General features: G+C 38.7%; 1 protein-coding gene across 1 annotated transcript in view; it reads left to right on the top strand.

Moving 5' to 3' along the window:
- The window catches only part of SORBS2 (sorbin and SH3 domain containing 2), a gene marked incomplete at its 5' end in the record, with an annotated part of 78,942 nt that overhangs the window by 46,775 nt on the left and 8,669 nt on the right, over positions 1 to 23,498 (top strand). Inside the window, 7 exons of the mRNA XM_082316096.1 lie at positions 419 to 606; positions 2,893 to 4,455; positions 7,499 to 7,584; positions 10,243 to 10,289; positions 12,099 to 12,213; positions 12,310 to 12,438; positions 14,200 to 14,403. Coding sequence (XP_082172222.1) covers positions 419 to 606; positions 2,893 to 4,455; positions 7,499 to 7,584; positions 10,243 to 10,289; positions 12,099 to 12,213; positions 12,310 to 12,438; positions 14,200 to 14,403 — 2,332 coding nt within the window. The remainder of the gene's footprint in view (positions 1 to 418; positions 607 to 2,892; positions 4,456 to 7,498; positions 7,585 to 10,242; positions 10,290 to 12,098; positions 12,214 to 12,309; positions 12,439 to 14,199; positions 14,404 to 23,498) is intronic.

Below are 23,498 nucleotides of genomic sequence, written 5' to 3'. Positions count from 1 at the left end.
TCTGCAGCGATCTAGCATTTAACCTTACTGCCTGCAGCACTTTGGGTGCTGTTTCCCTAAGCATGCTACCTCACCTCTTCTCAGTCTCTGTCTTTTTCCTATCTTTGTGCTGAATTTCTAGTACCAAAAAATAATCTAAAAACCTTGATGCGTTTCTTTCAAAGCCTTCACTAGGAAAATGACATAGCCATTTTGTATAAAACTTTAAATCAATCGGGTGGAGAAGAAATTCAGCTTTTCTCTGTGAAATATGCTGTAAGATGTCTGAGACCAGTGCTTCCCCCTTTACGTTTTTTTGTTGTATTTGTTCTGGCATTGTTTAATCTATAAACCAATAATACAATTATGAGCTTACTTTTTAAATTCCTGAATTCTGATCTCAGAATTAGACTGCTGCTAATACTGCTTATTTCTGTAGTTCTGCAAGTACTGCGAGTGACTACAGGAAAAGGAGGAAGTCAGAACCTGCTGTAAGTCATCAGAGGGCGCACAGCGATCAGAACGCAAACAGGCCTAGCCCGGGCCGTACGGATATGCAAGGCCCATATACCACCCTTAGAAAGCCTTTAACTAGCTCGTCTCCTTCTTCTCCATCAAGAGCAAAAGGTAAGAGGAGAGCGTATTTGTTAGCAGAAAACCACTGATGATATGTTGTACAATACATTGGTAGTAAATGCAAATTTCTACTGTTGCTCAGTGCACTTTACTGGGAGATTTACCGTATGAAGCAACAGCTTTGGGCCTTTCATGAAAGGCTAACTTCTTTGTTCTTACGTGTGTAATTTTAAGCTGAAAAGCTGGATTCATAACAAGGATTTTCCAGTGTCAACTGCTTATTCTAACAAAAGAAAATTGACTAAAGGAAGACTCTGATTTGTACCACAATATATAAACCCATAAATTTTATTAACTCCACTACTCTCTTCTTAGATTATTGTGATTTTAAAACTGTTTTCAGTATGTACAGAAAGTAAATCAAGACAAATAGCGTATCAGATTAAAGATGTGTTTCCAGAATAGTAGACCTTTCAAATCTATAGCTGATGTCTTAGGCATTGTCAGTTATCAGGACCTAATTTAATCAACCAAACATCTATAGTCTGATTTTTGATTTTGTAAAACCTTGAAGTATTTAGTACAGCAATATACAATGTACAGTAGGTACAATCTGATCAGCTTCTCTTTCCAAGTAACTCACCGTTCCATTACTGGTCTCCGTGTCTCTCCAGAAAAGAGAGAATTGAATCAGTTGTTGGTTTGGGTTTGGGGTTTAGGGTGGGATTTTTTTAGCAAGACAAAAGGTTTCCAGTAAAACATCCAATGGAAGTAATATACAGAGTAATATCGTATACAATATATCGTCTTCTGTTTCAAGTTATTGTTATTCATTTAACTGCTGTATTTTGTAGCTATACTTTCTAATCAGCCTATAGCTGTATTAGGGACTGCATAAACCTTTGTAAAAGTCAATTCCCACTGAAAAGAACGTAATTTCCAGGCTGCAACAGAATGCGTCAGACAAAGAAAAGCAGTGAGGAATATTAAGAGTGAAGCAATGGAAAAGCAAATGTATTTTAAACCCAGTGTTATAGCAGTAATTTAAAAAGTGGGTAAACTCAGCCGTTTGGTGTTCCAGGCCAGGCTGTGAGAAGTCGGTAAACTCCATTTACCTGCGTTTGCCTTTGACTACAGCACCGACAGCGGGCACTTACCATGACTTAAAACACTTCTGTGTTTGAAAATCCTTCCCTTGAGAACATCTACCACAGCTAATTAACTTTTGGGAGGTGACCTAGCTGTGTCTCTCCGTTCCCTCCCAGCATTATGAAACCTACTAGAATGTTACTTTTTCTTGGAGTTAATAATTTTGTTAAAGCAGCAGCACATTATAAGCTGTTTGATCAGCATGGATTTTGAACTTAAGTGTTTCACTTTCTGATTCAGATTCAGGTTGTTCTTCTAGAAAGCTGATTGAGCTGTTTGAAGCATGTGTCCTGAACTGAATGTTGCCAATTGAGACCATTTTTGAAAGTTCAGTGCAAGTACGAGACACCACAGTTCCAAATTTGTCTCATAGTGACACTTCTTAGATCCAGCATGTGCACAAAAACATGTCTTAAAACTTGCTTTTGAAAACTCAGGCTTTGTTATGGAAGTCAAGCTAAGGGTTATTGTTTCTTCTACGTGCTGGTTAGGCTCAGTAAACTGATACATCTTCCTTTACACCCATACAGCAGCTCCTCAGCTGCCACCTTCTGCCCGCTAAGCTGTAGAAAACACTGCTCCCTTCAGTGCTATCGCACAGGGAAAGAGCGGGCCACCCATGCTGCTATGAACGACTGGGAGAAATTTCCCATTTGATCTTGTAGATAGACTTATCTTTATCTTAATTATCTTAGAATATGCAGTTGCTGTGAACTCTGTGAGCATTATCCAGCTCAAAAATTCTGAACAGCTCCTTTCAGCGTGCACAGGTGGAAAAGTCAATATTTGACTGAGGGCTAGATTTGTTGTTTGGCTTCATCTTTATATCCTTTGCAGCTTTTATTGTCTGTTGACCTGCTTCAAAATCAATATTAATGCTTGTTTTCTTGCATTGCTTTGGCCGGGGCGGGGGGGTTGTGGAGGGGATAACATCTCCATAATTCATAAGGAATTCTTTTTGATGTTCAAATGATCATGAGTACATTTTTACAGCTGGAAAGCAACTTAATTATTAGCTCTGCTGCCCCAGGCTGTAGCAACCCATGTACTGACCTAAGTTGATAGATGCATTAATTGCTGTCTCTTTCCTAGTCTTTCTGATACTTACTAATGTTAATTCCAACTTTCTGAATCTTTTAATTTCTGGCAATGTCTCTTTTTTACCATGCTGCTCTGTGGATTATAAAGGTGGGGATATTAGCAAAGTATATCCATCCCTTTTAAGTTATTCAGTGCACAACCACAACACCTCAAATGAATTAGATTACTGTAGCACTTACAGACAACATTTAGCTGTTCCAAACGATTCAAGAAGGGCAATCAGCTACAAGAATGGCTGGCAAATGACTCGTCAAAATGCAGAAGTCTGGAGCAGCACAGAAGAAACTGCTTCTCCAAAGAGAAAATCTCGTAGCTGTGATGATCTGTTAACAGACGACCGCGATAGCTTTCCCGATGCACAGGCCAAGTCTGAAAGCATGGGCTCTCTGTTGTGTGAGGAGGACTCCAAAGAAGTTTGCTCAATGAACTGGGCTTCCCCATATGTTCCTGAGGGCCGTGGCAGTAGTAGGTCAAGAGTTCGTCACAGATCTGCACACGATGCCCCGGGTTTCCTAAAAATGTACAAAAAGATGCACCGCATCAATCGCAAGGACCTGATGAATTCTGAGGTTATTTGTTCTGTGAAGTCCAGAATACTGCAGTATGAAAAAGAACAGCACAAAGGTATTCTTCAGGGCTGGAGGGAGTCTTCTACTGAAGAGGTGCCCAGAGACATGGTGCCAACCAGAATATCTGAATTTGAAAAATTAATTCAGAAGTCAAAATCAATGCCGAACCTAGGTGATGAAATGTTGTCAACCGTTACACTGGAGCCTCCTAAAAATGGCTTATGTCCAAAGAGGCGATTTTCTATCGAATCCTTGCTGGAAGAGGAAAGTCAAGGCAGACATCCCTCTCAGGTACAACGGAGCTACAAGTCTAAAACCCTGGTGCCAATTCATATTGAAGTGACCAGTGATGAGCCACAACGATCGCATTTGGATTTTTCAGACAGTGATCAAGATGGAGTGGTTTCTGACCTCAGTGACTTTATCCAGATAGAGGGTTCATCCTTTTGTAGTGAAAGTGACTTTGATCACTTTTCCTTCACATCATCTGAAAGCTTTTATGGATCAGGCCATCACCACCATCACCACCACCACCACCACCGACATCTCATCAGCTCCTGCAAAGGGCGATGCCCGGCATCCTACACCCGCTTCACCACCATGCTAAAACATGAAAGGGCTAAACAAGAAACCACTGAGGATCCAAGGAGACAGGAGGCAGAATCTGGCCTCTCTAAGATAGCATTCCTAGTCAGTCCAGTGCCTTTCCGGAGGAAAAAAAGTGCAGCTCCTAAAAAACAAACTGAAAAGAAAAAATGCAAGTCATCTGTATTTGAAGCACTAGATTCTGCACTTAAAGACATCTGTGACCAAATTAAAGCTGAAAAAAGAAGGGGAAGCTTGCCTGACAACAGTATATTACACAGACTTATTACTGAGCTGCTCCCAGATATTCCAGAAAGGAATTCATCTCTTAAAGCTCTGAAAAAGAGTCCCATGCACCAGCCTTTTCATCCACTGCCTCAAGATGGTGCTATCCATTGCCCACTGTACCAGAACGATTGTGGAAGATTACCTCTTAGTGCCTCTTTTCCAGACATGGACGCAACTAACAACAATGATAGTGCACTGTGTTTCCAAGGTGGATTAACTTTCTTCCTCTATCCTTGTGCTTTACTTATCCAACCTTACTCCCTGTATTTCCCACCCTTTCTCGTTCCATTTTTATTTGTGTCGTCTGCAAGAAGCTTTCATCCCACAAACTTCTTAATGAAGGATGTCATTTTTACATAGGTGATGAGGAGAGATAAATTTGCTGTCTATTCACAAAATACAGTAATGTGGACAACAGGAGTAACAGTGTATTTCAACCAATAGATTACTAGTGGTATAAATTACAATGGTGTTATTAAATTAAGCAATGTGGGTTTTTTCCCCAAGGAAGAGGCCTTACAGAAAGTGAATGCATGCATCACAAGATGGTGGTCAAACAGAAAACAATATGCAGATAGCCCTTCCTTTATTATTTAAAAAAAAACCTGCATCTAAAACATGTTGTACTGTATAGTTTTGTTACATGTAACTGATAAAAATGCTGTTAATTCTGCCAGTATCATAGAAAGTTGATTCTGTTTTCTTATGAAAATACATTAATTCTGCTGCTTTATATTACTTTTTGTGAATAGACCCTAGGGTCATTTTAGGGAGTTTCCATTTCCACTGTTCAAATAATACAATTTCCAATTTCTGTGGCAGCAAAACTAGTTCTTCTCATAGAATTTTAATATATCTATGAAATTTTGCGAAATATCCTCTTAGAAGGGAAATTCTCAATAATCAAAACTTGAATGAAACAGTCAGGGTGAGGATAACTTTTTAAAAAGTCTGCCTTGACAATAATCTGGCTTTAAAGTTACTACTTTGAGTTGTTCATTGCTCTGCTTCTCTTTTTCTCAAAAAAAATTGCTTGAGCTTAAAATGTTTTTAAAGTTTAACGTTGCAATATTAAAAGAAGCACACTAGATTCTTAGCAGGAGTGCACAAAGGTGTATCCCAGATGATTTACATTAATGTCCTACACAAGTCTGTCATTTATTTTTCTTTTTAAATGGTAACGTTTCTGTGTTAAAGAATCCTGCTTCTAGACGTACAGTCTTCTGTGACAGAGCATCTTTGAGAATTTAATGATGTTACAAAGCTATTCTTGAAATCACAAATAAATGTAAGAGAGAATGTCTTTAATATATCAATCATTCAATATTTGATCAGACCCATCTTATTTATCTTTAATCTCACATCTTTTTCTGTAACTTTTGCAAGTACCACACTAGTAAGTATGTATTTCAAGAGAAATCAAAATTGAAGCTGTTACCATCTCCTCTTAACTACTTAAAACAAACACACTGAGAACAGAGGATGTGGTAAAAAACAGCTATAAAATGCAGTTCAGAATTGAATTAGTCATACTTGAGGCCTGATGATGATTAACCCTGGCAGGCAGTACTACATGATGAGACTGAAGTTATGGGAAATTGCACTGGTCACATATCACAGTTGCTAGATGAGAATTTTCCAGTCCTTGAAAATAAGGAAATCCACAGTGCAGAGTAAACATGGATTCCTAATGGCTTCTGCAGCTATGAAGGAGCCTGACGTTAATATTGCTAAAGTAGCGTGGAGAATGAGTACAGCAGAATATTCCATTGACTTCCATCAGCACCAGTCATGGCTGAGCTCTACTTCTAATGAAGTTTCATGTTTTGTTGGATGTGTGTGTCTCTGACAGCCACCATCCACACAGAGACCCCAAGGTCATGGCAAAAATCACTGAAAACTACAATATTGACTGCGTAAGGAGCTGTATAGAAATAAAGGAATTGTTCTTCCTAAAGCTGCTGCATTTTCTCTCCTTCCCTCCCATGTCCTTCTCTTTTTGCTAGAGTTTAAAGAAAAAAATAATAGATGGGTTTGGAAGCATTATATCTTTAGGTTTTTGCAGTGAGCATAGATCCTCATTCACAGACACATGCCATATCAAGAAAGCTGTCCAGAACTGGGACTGCGATATACTTGTTGGTGATGACATTCTTGCAACCAATGACACGAATAATACAATTATCTCATTTTTTGCCTCCACTGTATTTATCAATAGCCTCAAGTTTTTGTGGCTTAGCCAACAGCCCACTGGAGACCATTTACATCTTCCTTCTGTAAGACTCCAACATAATGGATGAGATGCTTTCAATTCTTTTCTTTCCACTTGTACTTCTTTAGAAATGTATGGGCTTGGTAAGAACAGATTGCGTGAAGGAAATCAAAGGAAGACAAACATCAGTCATATGTCTCCACTAGCAGGTATCACTGTGGCTGTAGGAGACTAAAATAGTAAATCTCAGAAGTCAAGAGGCAATTCATTTCGTCCTCTGGTCTGAAATAATTCCGGTATATTTTCATTTCACATTGGCAACTTGCAGAGCTATAAAGAGTGTAAGATTTTGATTTTATTTTTACTAAAACATGAAAAGATGTATTCACCATCCTATAACATACCATCCTGTAATAAACATTGGTAAACTGTGCTTTAGAGAAAATCTGCCACATAGATTGGTGAGTAACGATTTGTACTCCATCTCTTAAAATAGAGTTGTTTTTATGAAATAACATCCTATTAAATTCCCTTGTGCTACTTGACAAGTGCCCCGGTAAAGTAGAAATGCATCTTGCATCACTTAGGAGGAAACAATTCTTCTTTGCTATTTTCTCATTGAAGCATGCTTTAATCATGTTTTGTGCATGTAGTTATTTGTTGATTTTGTTGGCATTCCGAAACAGTTTCTTGCAACATGATGAAGTCCCAGTACCGCTGTCCTGTCTTCCATTTGGTCCAGTAGGGGTGCATCCCTTCGAACAGTAAGGCATAATTTTGCTCTCTCGATCCTGTGTAATACATTCTTCTGCTGGGGATCAGAGACAGCCTTTGCCTTTGCTTGAGAGTCAGTGTCTTTTTTTTTTTGTTGTTTTAAAGGTGCACTTTAGCCATCATATCATGTGCTTTTCTTTTTATTAAAGGTAAAATAATACATTTCAATATCTCTTCACCCCCCAAAATGAAACCAAGCAGCATCACAGATTTGAATGGTTTTGTTTAATTTACCATAGTTTCACATAATTTCTGTTTTCAGTAGACCAGGAGTCTCCTGGAAGCTATTCTGCTTTTACTGATGTGGGACGATGTACTCCAAGGGAGAGAAGAGGAACTACAGACAAAGAGGTAGCGAAACAACAATAAATAATGCAGCAATATCCATATGGAAAATTGGTAACATATCTGAGACAAGACTTGTGTTGGTTTTAAGACACTGTAATGATACAGTCCAAAGGAACAGTTACTTATCAGATCATCAGATGGGACAGCATCCTTCTTTTTCATTAAGGAGATAGGTACTTCAAGAAGTTAAAAGAATATCAAGCTTTGTAAGATAAGCTGTATCTTCTATTTATGTTTAAATAGATATGGACGTGAGTTTACTAGTCATTGATAGGCTCTGTCAAAGCTGACTGGAGTGCGTGTTTGGGACAGAGAAGAATAGCAGATGGGACGGGGGGAAGGCTCTTTTGAGAACCAGAGTGTTACACAAAGAAACTGCCTCAGTAGTTTCAAAACTGATACAAAGAACATCTGTATTTCACCATTATTTTTGTTTAGAAAAGCAAAACCACTGCTGTTAGTGTGTTAGACAAAACCACTTATCCTAAGAGTCATCTCTGATTTCTGTAACAGTTGGTGATTGTAATTATAAACTATTATAATGCTTTGGAAGAGCAAAACGGAAGCAGGTATACAACCTTCACAGTAACTCAAAGTACCACTGAAAAGTATCCCAAAAAAATGGAGTATATAATTCAGTATCTTAATATTTCTAGATCTAAAACTATAAATGCTCTCCAAACAGGCTTCAGGGATTTTATTCAATCATAAAGTAAGTAAATTTATATTAACCAACATGTACAGACCATAGATTGTTAACATTTTCCATTGATTTTTATTAAAATATTGCACAAAATAATGGCAGCATAAGAGTACTGTATTTTAATCGCTAATATTTAAGTTTTTGCTCTGGGCCATCTACCTTGTTAAATGGTGGTACAGGTTAGAACTGGTTACAGGATCTGGATTCAGATCCACTCACACCCCACTAACATAGTTATATTGCTGCAATTCGATTCAGAGTCTGATTTCAAAAAAAAGACTACTCATTACAAAATAAAGGTTAAAAAAGTTTCAGGAGCCATATTGTGTGTTCCTTTTAAAGAGTTTTGTGACACTGAAAGTCATCTTTCAATTTGAAAATATGTAAAATACTTATAGTACAAGCCATTCTTAAAATCACTGTAATTTAAAAAGATGCAAGAAGAAAGGCTTCTCTATTTCCAGTATGTTTTGTACACTTCAAAGTATTTTGTATTTAATCAGCTCCACTGTTCTTTTAATATTATCCCCCTTCTTCCATTATTTGCTTTAGTAGTTATAGCACCAGCTGTACCAAAATCAGCAAAGAGTGAAAAGGGCTTAGCTGCAGTTGATGATATGAATATCTCCTCCCGTCTAAAGGACTATTTTTAACAACAGCAGGGAACAGAAAAATGCTTTTAAATTTAGGCGATCTTATTTGAAGGAGACCTGTAAAGGAAAATTGTATTAGTATTACAAAATGCAAGTTGACAGGATCCCTGTAATAACTTAGGGGACTTTTTTATCATAGCAAAGACAATGCTCTAGGTATGCTACATTTGCTAGCCTCTAGATGACAAGAAGGGAGGGAGCCCAGTCGAGAACATCTGGCCTGGAAGAAAGGTAAAATGCAAAACTTATGAGCGTCCCTTTTTATTCCTCTTATAAAAAGATGTGCACCCTTACATCATTACAAGTAGCATCTCTCAGAAATAGCATAATCAGCTCATTCTAGTCACTAGTATATCCTAGAGAGAGATTTTTTTAAAATTTAGCAATCTCATCTGCGCAAGTACTTGCAGCGGAAGACTAAATCACTTCACCAAATATCCTCACGTATCACTGCTGATCACCTCCTGCACCTTCCTCTGACGTGCCTAGTGCTGGTCATCCATCCGAGGCAGACACTAGGTGAGTGAGGCTCTTGGGTTGGATCACAGTTCATGTTTTCAGGACAGCTTTGAAAACAGTGCAAGTGTAAGTGTCAGCCACACAGGTGAGGAGAGGTGGAGTTGTTTCACAGTTTTATTTTTGAAACAATATGGAGCTTGCAGATACTTGGTGATAGAACTTGATAAATGTATGAAACGAATGATATGATGTGATGTGATTGCCTGTGATAGCAAAAGCACTGCACAGATGAGTCAGGAGATCACTTCCAGTCCTGTGTTTCTCAGGCTTGCTTAAAAGTATGAATGTGATTATAGAAATGTAAAATATTCCCAACCTTTTCCAGCTGTCAGAGTACTTTTTCCCGAGAGAGAGAGAGTGTGATGCAGTATTTGCAGCTGAAATTAGCCTAAAGATAACAAGTTTAACAGAAGACGCATCTAAAGTATTAGAGAATATTAAGCATGTGAATTTCCATTGTACCTAGAGATCTAGTTGCCTAAAAGTCACATTGGCCTTTAGTTAACTTCTTTTTTACATCTGTAGTTCTCTTAAACATAAAATTGCAAAGTGGTCTGTATTTAGCTATTATTTAGGGCTGTATTTAGTTTCTATTTTTAAAATACTAAGTCCAAACACCTAAATGCCTTAAAGGAAGCTGTGTATTGAATTTCCTGTTGCTACAAGAACCACTGCAAGGCACGCGGCCTTTTCTTTTTGGATCTTGATCGCCTTTTTAAAAGCTGAAACATTTTTACCATATAGTAATACTACCTGAATGTATTAATCACTTTGCCTACTTTTCAGAAACTGCCAGCTAGAGCTGTATATGACTTTAAAGCTCAGACTTCTAAGTAAGTACTAGACTTTTGTTCATTTAAGAATTCATAATTCAAGAAAACTCTTTCTAGCACTTGTGGCAGCTAACTGCTGTTCTAGCCTGTTTCAACAGTAAATGCCATGGAAGCAGAGAACCCTGCTTGCTGTCACAGTAGCCTCTGCATTAGCAAACTGTGTGAGAAGTTATTTTGTCTTAAATTATCATCTTAAATTATCATCTTTTCCATTGTATTTGTTTGAACACATGAATGGCTGTGCACCTTCAGCCTTCTAGAGGGTCCTGAGGGTCACCCACTGAACGCTCCTTGTTTATTGTGAACTGTATTTAGGTTACACACGGTACAGTGCTTAAAATACTGTCATAGATAGTGTGCTTATCAAAATTCTGTATAATGCTTCAGCATCCTCCTGTCTGTCTTAACATACACAGGCTCTCTGCAGGATGTGATATGTCCCATACCGAGACAAACTACAGTGGTCCACAAGAAAAACAAGATCAGGAAACGCTGTTCTAGGATATGAGAAGTCAAAGTCGAGTGCCTGTATTTCATCCCTGCTGTTGTTCTGATGATCCAGGGCATTTAAACAATCTTTAGATATGGCCAGACTTTGCCACTGGAATTACATCAGCTGTGTCTGGTAGAAAATTTACAACCTGAATTATAAGAACAGCAGATTAGCTCTTGAAAAACCAAATGGATGATACAGCAAAGAACTCCCAGGCCAGGATCTGAAAATGTTCTTAATGATTTGGATAATTCCTTTTTTTGGTAGCCAACATTAAGCATATCACAGGCCCTGCGTATCAGAAATGGTGAGAACATATCCTTCTCACTACAAGGACATCAAGGTGCTGGAGCGTGTCCAAAGAAGGGCAATGAAGCTGGTGAAGGGTCTAGAGCACAAGTCTTATGAGGAGCGGCTGAGGGAGCTGGGGTTGTTTAGTCTGGAGAAAAGGAGGCTGAGGGGAGACCTTATGGCTCTGTACAACTACCTGGAAGGAGGTTGTAGCGAGGTGGGGGTCGGTCTCTTCTCCCCAGTAACAAGTGATAGGAAAAGAAGAAATGGCCTCAAGCTGCGCCAGGGGAGGTTTAGGTTGGATATTAGGAAAAACTTCCTCAGTGAAAGAGTAGTCAGGCACTGGAACAGGCTGCCCAGGGAAGTGGTGGAGTCCCCATCCCTGGAGGTATTTAAAAGACGGGTGGATGTGGTGCTTAAGGACATGGTTTAGTGGTGGACTTGGCAGTGCTAGGTTAACAGTTGGACTCGGTGATCTTAAGGGTCTTTTCCAACCTTAACGATTCTATGATTCTATGATAATCCTGTGTTCTTCAAGCTTCTGAACAGCTGTCTTGAAAGAAAAATGTGTAGAGCAGAAGCATGCCAAGCTGTGCTGCTGCAAAAAGGTAGTAATAGGCCACAGAGACGTGGGATATATTCTATATACTGATTTCATAAAGAGCACCAAATACCCCTCAGATGCCTGTCATAAAAGCAGCATCTAAACACTCCATCCAGAAGACATCATACTTGCATGCAGACCCTATACCAAGTGCTCTGGTAATAACTAGCAATACTTCCTTGAAATCACAGTGTAAAACAAACCTATATAACTTAGAGATAGTACCTGGAATTCATAAATGTGAATGATTTCATTTTATATGGTATAATCAACTGGTAAATGTACCACAGCTGTGACATTTTTTCTTCAAATGTTTAGTTGCTACATTCTGTTTCAGTTCCAAACTGTAAAGATCTCAGAAACTATGCAGGTAGAGAAGTTAAATGTAAAACTGTAAACGTCTGATCTAAATTTGTTACAGAGAGCTGTCCTTTAAGAAAGGAGATACTGTCTATATCGTCAGGAAAATTGATCAAAACTGGTATGAGGGTGAGCACCATGGAAGAGTTGGAATATTCCCAATTTCTTATGTCGAGGTTTGTTCTCTGTTTTATTTCCTTGAATTAGTTCGGGTAATAGGTCCACAAACTGCATGGGAGTGATGAAAATCCATGTTTTTTCTTTTTCTTCAGAAACTTTCTCCCCCAGAAAAAGCACAGCCTGCCAGGCCACCTCCCCCTGCACAGATTGGAGAGATTGGAGAAGCTGTTGCCAAATATAATTTCAGTGCAGACACAAACGTGGAGTTATCGCTTAGAAAGGTACAGCTTAGAACTATCTTTATCAAAATGCCATTATAGTGTCCACTGCTACACAGAATTAATGTATAGGTAAATCCTGTGCTTTGGTGCACTCTGCGTTCAATATTTGCTACTCACAAAGCAATGTAATGGTAGGAAACTACTAACATCACAGCTTATTGGCTTGCTGTCTTTCACAGCTGCCTGCAAATAGTTTAAATGTGTTGTGCCTGTAAATTGGATTGTGGTAGATTAGCATATGCAAACATCTGCTAACTGCCCACCTAAATTTCTAGTTTCCACTTCAGTTATCCATTCCCTTTTTTTAATAATTATTTGTTGCTGTCACAATTATCATAGTAAGGTTTTTAATGTAGAAGAAATAGAAAAATACAGGAAATAGAAAAATATAGAAAAAATGGCTCACATTGTTGTGAATGTGCCACGAGTTCTTGCAAATATTTCATTTAATAAGAGAACGTTATAAAAAGCAGACTGTTATCTTTCTATGCACATCCTGGTGGTTATACTTTATGGTACATGAGCAAAATAAATGTCTAATTTCTGAGGTTTGTCAGACACTGGAATATTACCGCTGTAGAGAAACTTTATTACTGCAGTTATTATATACTTAGTTGTAAGTAGTATATACTTTTTATCCACTGGAAATTTCTGCCTCTTACTTTTTTTTTTTTAAGAATTAAGAGTTCATAGAAGTTATTCAGTGGTTTGTTTTTCTTTTGAAAGAAGAGTAAGGATACAGTTTTTTGATGCTGACCTAGAGCCTAATCCAGCGTCGCTGAAAATAATGGGTGTGTTTTCCACTCATTTGAGATTGGTAAACGTCAAAGAGGTCTAAAACATATCAGGAATAGGAACTTAGAGAACTAGGGGTTGGGAGTAGTTTGATGATTTATTTCTTTTTAAAATTCTCTTTTGTACTTCTTGTGGTGGTCATAATCTTGACAGCCCAGTTTTCATTTGTTTTTAAAAGTTAACTTGCACTGGTTTTCTTTTGTTCCATCCCAGTAAAGATAATTTTAGGGTACTCCACAAATCATCTACAGAAACAAAATTACAGAAATTACAAGAGAACGCAAAACTAATAGGGAAGGATTTGTTACAAAATGAGATGTGGTAAAAAGCACATCATGTAAAACAATGGGGGGGGAGCTCATGAAGTTTCACTACAGAGAAACATTTAAATAGAAGTTGACATTTTCCATTTTGGTTGCTAAGCTCTCTAAAAGCCGCTGCCCATCTTTTTTACATAGGAAAAGCACTTCTTTCTCTCCTTTCCCGTGGACTCGTTTTTTAGCTTTCTACCTCCGCTTAGTGCAGTTTTACTGATAACAAAGCACTTTCATGGATTTCATTGTTTAATTTTTATCACTTTTAAGGAAAAATGGGCATAGCAGTCACTGTTCCATATTAGAGTTACGGTGTTAGCTAGTAGTTTGGCCAACAATTAAAACAGGTTATGATGTAAGGAGAAGTTTAAATGTTAATCCCTCGAGCAAGAGTAGGAGACTACATGAGATTCCCCTCTGATAAAAGAACAGCATTTTCAGTCCGTGACCAGCCCCCCGTTCTGCTGGAATACGTTCCAAATACATGGTCATTATAAATGGGAGGAGAAATGTGAAAATGGAGAGGATTCTCAAGACTGATGGGAAACAGCACTGCAGGGAAAATAATACTATGTGTTAAAATAATGTCTGCTGTTCAAAAAATTAACTTACTATGTATCTGCTGATAACTCATTTTCATAATGCATTTCAGGGAGACAGAGTAATTCTTCTTAAGCGAGTTGATCAAAACTGGTATGAAGGTAAAATACCAGGAACCAACAGACAAGGCATCTTCCCTGTTTCCTATGTAGAAGTCATCAAAAAGAATGCATCAAAAAGTGTTGATGACTACCCTGATCCTCCGATACCCCAAAGCTATTCTAGTGACAGAATACACCATTTAAGTTCAACTAAGGTAAGGATATTTTTTTCTTTGCTATCACCCATAGAGGGGGTTTAGAAGGACTTGTAATTTTTTTGTTAACATAAGATAATGCATAATTCATGCATTAAGTACACTACATTTTCTTTCCTGCATAGGCGGGATTGCATTACATTCTGCCAGGATTTTTGCTCTTTTCTTCATTAGCTATTACATTATTGAGAGTAGGGCCAGGCAAAATTTGGGCAGAAAAATCAAGCCAACAAAATTTATTTGGGAATCTTAGACAGAATTTGAGCATTAAAGATATGTCTAGATATAAAGATATGTCTAGCAGACTTTTCATAGTGCAACGTGAAGACATTCCCATAACACAGCTGTCCGAAAAGCCTGCAGTCCCATACATGCAAAGGGGAAGAGCGGGCAGTTTGTGTGGGGACGCAGCTTGCCAAGACCAGTTGTGTGCCTTTCAAAGTAAAGGAGAACAGCTAATGATTCTGTACTATAACCTTTTGCCATTCACGCTCCAGAAGGAGGTTGTTGGTACAACGGAGGTTCTTTGGAGTGGTATGACAATAGTGACAGTATTGTTTCTTTTGGTAGTGAGGCAAATGTCATCACATTGTCAGTGAGCTTGGATTCAGACCTTTATAGTTGTAACTTTTCACACCAGATGTCTATCGTAGGTTCTGAATTCTTTTCCTTCCTAGTCTATATAACCACTACAAATCATACTACATGATGCTGCAAAAAGAGTCCTGTATTCCAATTTATCATTCACTCGTGACAGTTCAGTCACCTGCGTGAGGAACATAACCTCTTTGGCAGTGATAGAAACTAAGACAGTTTCTGCATGCAAACTGTGATCAGCATTAATGTATTACTAATGATTTTGAACATGCAAGATGGAAACTTTTCTAAATCTTCCTCTTCACCTTTGTTGTTTATCTCTTCAGCGTAGGCAGTGGGTTTTGTGTGGAATTATAAACTTCTTATCCTGCTATTAATCTCTATTTGTTTCAGTTGGTTTTGCCCCCTTTTCTACTTTCATATACTTGCACACTGGTGCTCATTTAGATGCTTCAACTTTGAGATAAGTTCTACATTTATTTGCAGCTTTGGCGACAGCTACCAAAAGATGTCATTTATAAACAACAGTGGCCTCTGAAAATACTGCTTACGACTAAACAATATTAGCTGGTTTTGGACAGTTGCTAGAACAGGTCTTGTCTGCTTTTCCACAACGTGTCACAACAGAGAACGAGCTCCTCTCTCTTCCATGCCAACAAAGCGGTTGAATTGAAGTAGCATCAAATTCTGTAGCTGCAGACTGAGGTATTCATAAGCTAGGGCTCCTTATTATTACAGGAATCGAGGGTCCTGAAGGCAGGTCAAGAGTACGAGGCAACTTAGGTGCTCCATATTACGGAGCTGTCTGTCTGTATTTGGAGATGCCTCTCCCCATTTTCTATGGAGCAGGCTTGTCTGTAAGGCATCCTGCAGCTAAAGCTCGTGTTTGTGTAACCCCTGTAACCCTTGTTTAGCATAGGTGATGCTTCAGAGCATTTACATTCTGATTACAAAACTGTCCTGCCACTATTATTAAGTTAGTTGTTATTAGATTAGTTCTGTAGGCGAGGAAAGGGGAAAAAGCCTTCTTTGCAACATAGGAAACTTTTGCAACCATCTGGTTCTAGCATAAGTCAAAAAAAAAAAAAAAAAAAAAAAAGAGCCTCTACTGATGCTCTTAAACAGACATCTTGTTTCTTAATTCAACTGTATTCAGAAATGGCAATAGCATGTAAGAAGACATCTTGTTCCTGACTACCTAGAAGGACCTTAGCAGTCCTGAAGGTGTCCTGGAGTTTACCACAATTACTGATACCGCTTTTCCTATTCCTTTGGGGTTTTTTAGCACGTATCACTCCCTCTTGGTAGAGCAATTGCGCTAAACTTCTCTGGCCTTATGGCAATAAAAATAAATAGACAATACGAGTCAGGAGCAAGCTTTGCTCTCTTTAACTTGTCCTAGACCATCTGTATCTTTAGCTCTAGTGCAGCCTGTAGCCATGGGAAACTAAAAATGGCACTGTCTCCTCGGCAGTATTATTGACCTTAAAACCACAGGTTAGAGGCCCTTGGTCAAGAGGAAAGATGAGGGAAAGAGACTGAGCATTGCTTGTAACAGCCTAGCTCTGTTTTAGCAGACTGCATTGTACGAGTCTATAGACTGCTTACTTTGGTACAGAAGACTCTGTAACAAAGGTTTGTCTAACTATAAAATAAAGCTATTTCCCTCAAGAAAACTCAAGCAGATGGTAAGTAAATTAACCTTCCTATTCTGCGACACTAATTTAGCCTTTTGAAATTATTTTCCTATTCTAGAGTAATACTTAAAGTCTAAAGTAGTCCAGATAACTTGAGAGATGTACGTCTAATTATTCTGGATAATTCTAACAATGACATCAAAATATTTTTCATTCAGTTTTAGTTTTGAGGATTAATAGTAACAAAAATGCATTTTCAGTATTTACTGAAGCAATGGATATCTACTGATGCTGTGTACGTATGACTCACCACTCTCTCATTCTTACAAAAGGACGTTTCTTTTACCAGAAGGATACTTCAATCAATATTATGTAACGGTACTCAAAACGTACTGCTGTGTACTGTGCTGTCGCTATTTAAAAGCATTGTTGACTGCCTACATTCAATTAGAATTGAACGTACCTTTCACAAATGTTGGTGTCATTTTGAACTAATAGGGTTACTTTTGAAGAAAAATGCATTCTGTAGCTGCTCATGCCTTAATAAAAGTATGCAATGTATTAAAGATGTTTCTTAAACATTTACTCAGAAGTACAAAGAAAAAGTAGGAGTATTAACGTTAGGCTAATTAGAAATCACCTCAGTTGTAACGGCTTAAAAGAAATACTTAATGACACCTGAAGTGTTCTTCTGAAAAATACTATTCTCAAAATAACAGTAATGGTTTGGGGAAGATTACATGAATATTAATTGTATTTAATAACCTATGACACGCTCACCAACAGAGCGCTGTAAGTACCATAACTTTAGCAGAGCAAATGCAGGTCGCCTTCATGAATGTAATGATTCAGATCTGTCTTAATGTTTGACATTTAAGCCCCAAGCCAGAACCTGATACAGTTTCATTTTTCAAATGCCTTTCCTGCTGTTCTGATTCATGTAGTAATGATTTCAGACACCCGTGACACACTGAAACGATACCCTATAATCCAGATGATGGCACACACATTTTTCTTTTCCAATCTACTCGTATCCTAGTTCTCTATCATGCTTATTTATTTATTTAAATTCCTATGTTTTTCTTATTTTTGAAGTTGCCTTCCCAAGCACTGTCCCCACTTTCCAGACACCTTTCCTCCTCTTGGTCACACACTGATCAAAAGATTCTCCAGGCTGTCACTAGTGACTGGTTTTCAAGGACTGTTGGTTTCTCACCTTCAAGCGTGCGCATCTTACCTCCTCCACCATTTCCAGACAGTTTTCTCTGTGACTTAGAAGAACTCAATTCTTTGGCAATAACAACATCCCAATCTGTAGCAATCTCCCCAGGTACTAGCATTCACCGAGTTAAGGATGACCACTTTATTCCAAACACAGAGATCTCTCTCAGCTCTCCTACAGCTCTTCCTCTGCCCTCTCTTGTGTCTACCTCTGTCTCATCTTCAGCCAGCTCATCTCATGACATAGCATATAAGCATACCAGCAACAATACCAAACCAGGAAAAGATAAAGACTTAAGAGGTGTACTTGACTCTTCAGTTACCGAAGTACCTAGAGACTTGTCAGATACCACAAGAGAAGGTGAACATGTTGGCGCTATCTGTAACATCCCTTCGCCACACGAAGGTGGCTCTGTCTCCGGAGTGCTAGCTGCAACTGCTGAAAACGAAGAGGAAATCTGTACTGCAGATCTGGCAGTTAATATAGGGGATCAGTCAAAGCCTCAAGAATCAGATCTCTACAGAGGAGTGCAAGACACACCAGAAGAACTGACAAGACTCTATATAGAGGAGGATCTGGGACATGACAATTTAGAATTCCCAATAGCGAGTGGAGGAGACTCCATGGTATGTTATGAAGGATATGCTTCACCAAATATTGATAAGGTATTTTAATTTCTGAAAAAACTGGCTTCTGTGTTTAGGTAGCTTACTCAGTGTAATTATTCTCTGCCTTTTCTTGTATTTACATGTTTGTATTGTGCACAGGCACAGTTTTATACTATTGCATTGGATAAAAATTGTCAGTGTTAGGGGATAGTTCCTTCTCAGAAGCAGGCATATACACCATTGTAAGGTCTATGGTGTGCCAATTCTGCTGGTCCTTTCCCTTCTGTCCTTGTTAGCTGCCATCGAGCTTCGGATGTGAAAAACCAGTGAACCATTTTCCTCCCTGGCCCATTACATGCTGCCCCTTTTGAGCCAGAGGCCCCAGCAAGCAAATGCTATCAGCAGCCTTCCGAGGGAGGGACGTGCCTCCTGCAGAGACTCAGCGGTTTGTACTTCACATGTGTCACTTTGCCAGCTGACATATTTATAGTAGGGTCTGTTACGAGAATGTGACTAATAATAACAGATCAGATTATGTTTGGCTGTTAAACAAATGCTTCCCCCTAAAGCCCTCCCCAGTTCCTCTTTGGGACAGTACAACACTGAATTATCCCAAATGTCTGCTAGCCATTAAATGCTACATATTGCTACACAGTTTGTGTGGTTTCTAGGCAAAGTTTTAGAACAGATCTTTTCTGTCCAGCACTTACTTCAACAGACTGTTCAGGCAGTTGCTTTGGCTAGCACATGCAAACATGTAAATCAGATACTTAGGACAATATGTTTTAGGCCAAATGTAAATTAGAAAGGTTTTGCAGGCTGCCTCTGCCCTTACTTGACCTGAAAAACACAGGAGAAAACTTGTAAGCATAGAGATGAAATCCACTGCCACAAACAGCAACTTGTTTTGATTTCTGAGGGAAGAATTTTCTTCCAGAATAGTAGACTGACTAAGAATAAAGTTAGCATCGCATTTGTGACTGTTCAGGTTAGTTACATGACTCCTTATTGAGCATTTTATGTCCGTGACAGCTAGTTTTATAGCACAATTACTTCTCATTTTTCTTAAACACTTAAGCCAGCTCTACTTTCTACGGGAACATTGGGAAACTCTGATCCTCCTTTCCACCTTTCTTCTAATGTTCCATTTCACTCTGCCAAGGCACCAGTTTCTCACTCTGTTCCTTCAACATCCCTGTCTACTGCTTCCCTCTCACCTCCTCTCCTTCCTAAGCCCTCACATCATCAGGAGAGAGACTCACCAAAGTTAAAGGTAACTGCACCTCTCAAGTATGGATTGTGGCAAATCTTCGTGTATATTAAATAACTGCAAGGCTAACACCGAGTTTGATCTTTTCAGATGTATTTCCTTTACTAATATTAAATAACATAGCACATGGAGTATTAAGATAAGCCTTCTTCAAATGAAGCACAAGGTAAAACTATAACCGTTAGGATACAATGAAATAGCTTAAGAAGATACCAGTGATAGGAAAGTAGAAAGCCTTCAACTCAATTTCAGGTTCATACCAGGACATCAGTAACTCATAACTGAAAGAAACAGACTCATATTCAAATACATAGAAACTAAGTAACATTTGTAGTTTAAAAGTGTTTTCAATTTCAATCCAAAGCCTGGGAGAACAGTCATAAATTTCACAATAAAGCACCGCTGCAGAGGGTCATGTTGTAAATACCAGTTCTGTTAGTCAAGGACTGGACAAAGATTCTTCCCTCTTCAAGACTAGGCTTTGTGTCAGCATTGCAGCTCTGCAGCAGAAAAATGAAACCTGGAAAGCCTGTTGCTCTAGATAGACAAAGTGTAGTTTAGACCCAAAGTCAGTTTCCAGTGCTGACTTCCACAGAGTCCATTTGCTAAAGAAAAGGACAAAAAGTCATGTAAAAGGTTTGAGAAACTATCCTAGAAAGAGTGATCATTACATCTATGGCAAAAAAAAAAAAAAAGCCTTTTTTTTTTTTTTTTTTTTTTTTTTAATCTACCACATCTTACAGTGTGTGTCATGGAAAACCCAGACATAATGGACCTCAAGAAGTCTTAAGGTCCACCAGATCTGTTGGTTTTTTTCTGAAGTAGGGAAGAGACATAAGGTTTCTTTCCAGGGCATGAATCTGTCATGGGCTTAGGTATGCTTCACCTCAAAGAAGGGGTAAAACGCAGTATTGCATTTGTTTCTGCAACTTTGAATAATTTATCAGTTGCTCAGTGCTTTTTTTGATGGGTACTTTTTTGCTTAGCCTAATGGACAAAATTCAGGAAATTCCTCATCTACACTGAAATTCTTTTTAGGTGACCCTGATATTCTTTGCTCTTGTTTGAGCAAGGCATGTTAATCCCAGCTGAAAATAAATAGAGGGAATATCTGTTTTGAGAGTTAAAAGATCTGCTCCTGGGAACCTCCCAGACAGCGTCCTGCTCTTCCTTGGGCATGGCAGGAAGCAAGACACTACCTAACCACGGGAGATGACTCCATCTTGCAGACGCAAGAGCCTGAGGACTGAGAAGAACTAGAGGTGTGGGGGGGTTGTTATAGAGTTCTAGCTCTTAATTATTGTTTTCAAACCATGTCAAACCTGGATTATTTTTTAAGTCTAGGGAACAGATTTCTTTATAAACTTAATCAGTGTAGCCTTATCTATTTGAAAATTATTGAAATTATTAAGACACACTCCTAGTGACAACAGATTTTTTGCACAAAATGAGATAAAGATGTATTTCCTCCCAAGGGTAAGCGAACTTTTTTCAGCAGTCAACACTGACTACATTGCCAGGATAGAGAGTTGCATTAAAATAATTGTAGCCAGGTTTTGGCTGTCGTCACTTCTTGCTACGGTTCCTATCCTGTTCTATTTGTGCATGTTGTCCAAGTCTCCTCTCAACTGCTACAGCAGAAAGAACATGAGACGTTTCCAGGACTCAAATATCACAAGTGAAGGGAGATTCTTCAGAGAGTTCTTGAAAGTCTATACCGATACCTTCATAATTTTTCTTAATGTAAAAATACATACACATATGTATGTATATTTGGAATGTGGCTCAAATCTAAAGCATGACCCGGGATTTGGGCAGCAGACTACAAGGAGCTATGGGTGGCAAGTGTCACATTGCTCCATGTTGGTGGGAGGGATGTGTCCTCCAAAGGAACAACTCTGAAGACACTTCCCAAGGAGAAATGCTGATGTTTGCCGGCCTCCTTGGCCTCCCTTGGTATCCTTTTTTTTTGTTATTCACCCTCTCAGCTTCTAAGAGGGGGCTGTTCTTCTGTCTTGCCACATGCTACTGGCAAACAGTCACAAATACCAATGAAAAGGTTTCCAGTGTCAGCACCCCACTCCTCTCACATTCCCCAGACTTACCCCTGCCCCTGAGAATTCACATTTGCTGCACACACACAGCCTTAGGAGCTGAATTCTGACAAATACTTAGCTGATTTATAGTGATGTTAACAAACCAGGGTTTTTTCCTTGAAATGCTTTCCATCAATATTCACTTGCTTTCAAAATGCAAATTTAAGGTCCGTGTTCTGTTTAACAGCAAGGAATTGCAACATTTGTCATTGGTATTTCTAGGATAGTATTTATGCTGTTCAGCTTTTCTATGTTATTAACTGAGCTACTTCAGTGGGTACAGCTGCAATAGCTCTGCTTACTCCAACTGCATACACTGTGCGTGATTAATCTTTTAACTGTAACGTGTAAGGGCATGTGCCGGAGCAGCAAACCCTTGGGAAAAAGATACAGTGGCAACAATGAAAATCCCATATACTAATAGTACCATTATTTGCACCTCTAACAAACTTGCTTTTTGTTATCGAGAAAAGCACGTCCAGTTTGCATGTATGAGCGAAGCAACAAAAATCCCATGACGCTTCATTCTTAAACTCTCACTTGACACAGTTTTTGTGGTTTTTCTAGGCTAATTTAAAGAGAGAGATATTTGTTTTGGGTAAACCTCCTCGTAGCCCAGTGATGACTAAGAGATCCTGCAGCTCACCTGTCAGAGGGCACAGCTATTCACACAGGGTATGGTACGGGCGCCCAGTGTGCCATAACCGCATTTCCATAGAAAAGGAGCTCAGTGTCTAGTCTTTCAGTATTTTGCTTTTGCCCAAGTGTCTCAACACTATCAGTATGTTGTGTTTTCTTCCTGTTGTGCTTCTGTGCTATGTCTGAGTAAAGCCAACAGGTCTGTGTGTGCCAACACTTATTTTACAGATTCATTGGTGTATTGTACCTCTGCAGTACTGCATAGTATTTCCAGTGCTACAAGATGTAAGAGATCAAAGTTCTTTAGATTTAGCCTGTTTTTTTTCTAGATTACTTCTCTTGTTTCAAAGCATTCCTAGTTTATTAAAATTACAGCTTCTAAGAGTCAAAAATTTATACTTCATTGCATGTATACAGGCTTTTGTATACAGGCTGGATTCTTGGGTTTGAATCCACGTCCTTCTTTTCAAAATGTTTTGTTGCTACTATGTTATGTTCACTCAACACTGTGCTCTTTATCCAAGCACTGTTATTCCAGGCTGTGCTACTCTTTAGCCTTTCCCTTCATATCTGTAATATAACAGTAACATAACTGTAACAATTTTACCCAGCCCCAAAGTCAGATTGTTTGGAGTTTGCATGTGTTTGGCTCACAAAGGTGATCTAAATTATGAAAAGAAAAACCAACCTGGACTATAAGAGAGTAAGAATTTGTGGGCTATGTTTTACTTTCAGTTTAGGACTAAATTATTCCCTCCATCGGTTTCTTAACATTTGGCTCTTAAAACTGATAACAAGATGAACTGTTCTCCATGCTGCTGCTGCTGATTTTAGGTTATCGTCTTTCTGGTGGTTCCCTTTTTAAAATTTGAATTTTAATTTAAGATATGCAGGGTTGTGTAACTTTCAAAGTCTTGGGTTTTTGGCAGGCCTCTGTTTACTACCAGGTATGAGGGGACAGTGCTTTCTTCATCACTGAAGAGAGGCAGTTCAATCATAGGAAGGCTGGGATTCTTGTAGTAGCGG

The sequence above is a fragment of the Platalea leucorodia genome, assembly GCF_965183815.1.
Source record: "Platalea leucorodia genome assembly, chromosome: 6".
Lineage (NCBI taxonomy): Eukaryota > Metazoa > Chordata > Aves > Pelecaniformes > Threskiornithidae > Platalea > Platalea leucorodia.
The sequence above is the reverse complement of the archived record's forward strand: the minus strand, read 5'-3'. Positions and strand labels throughout refer to the sequence as shown.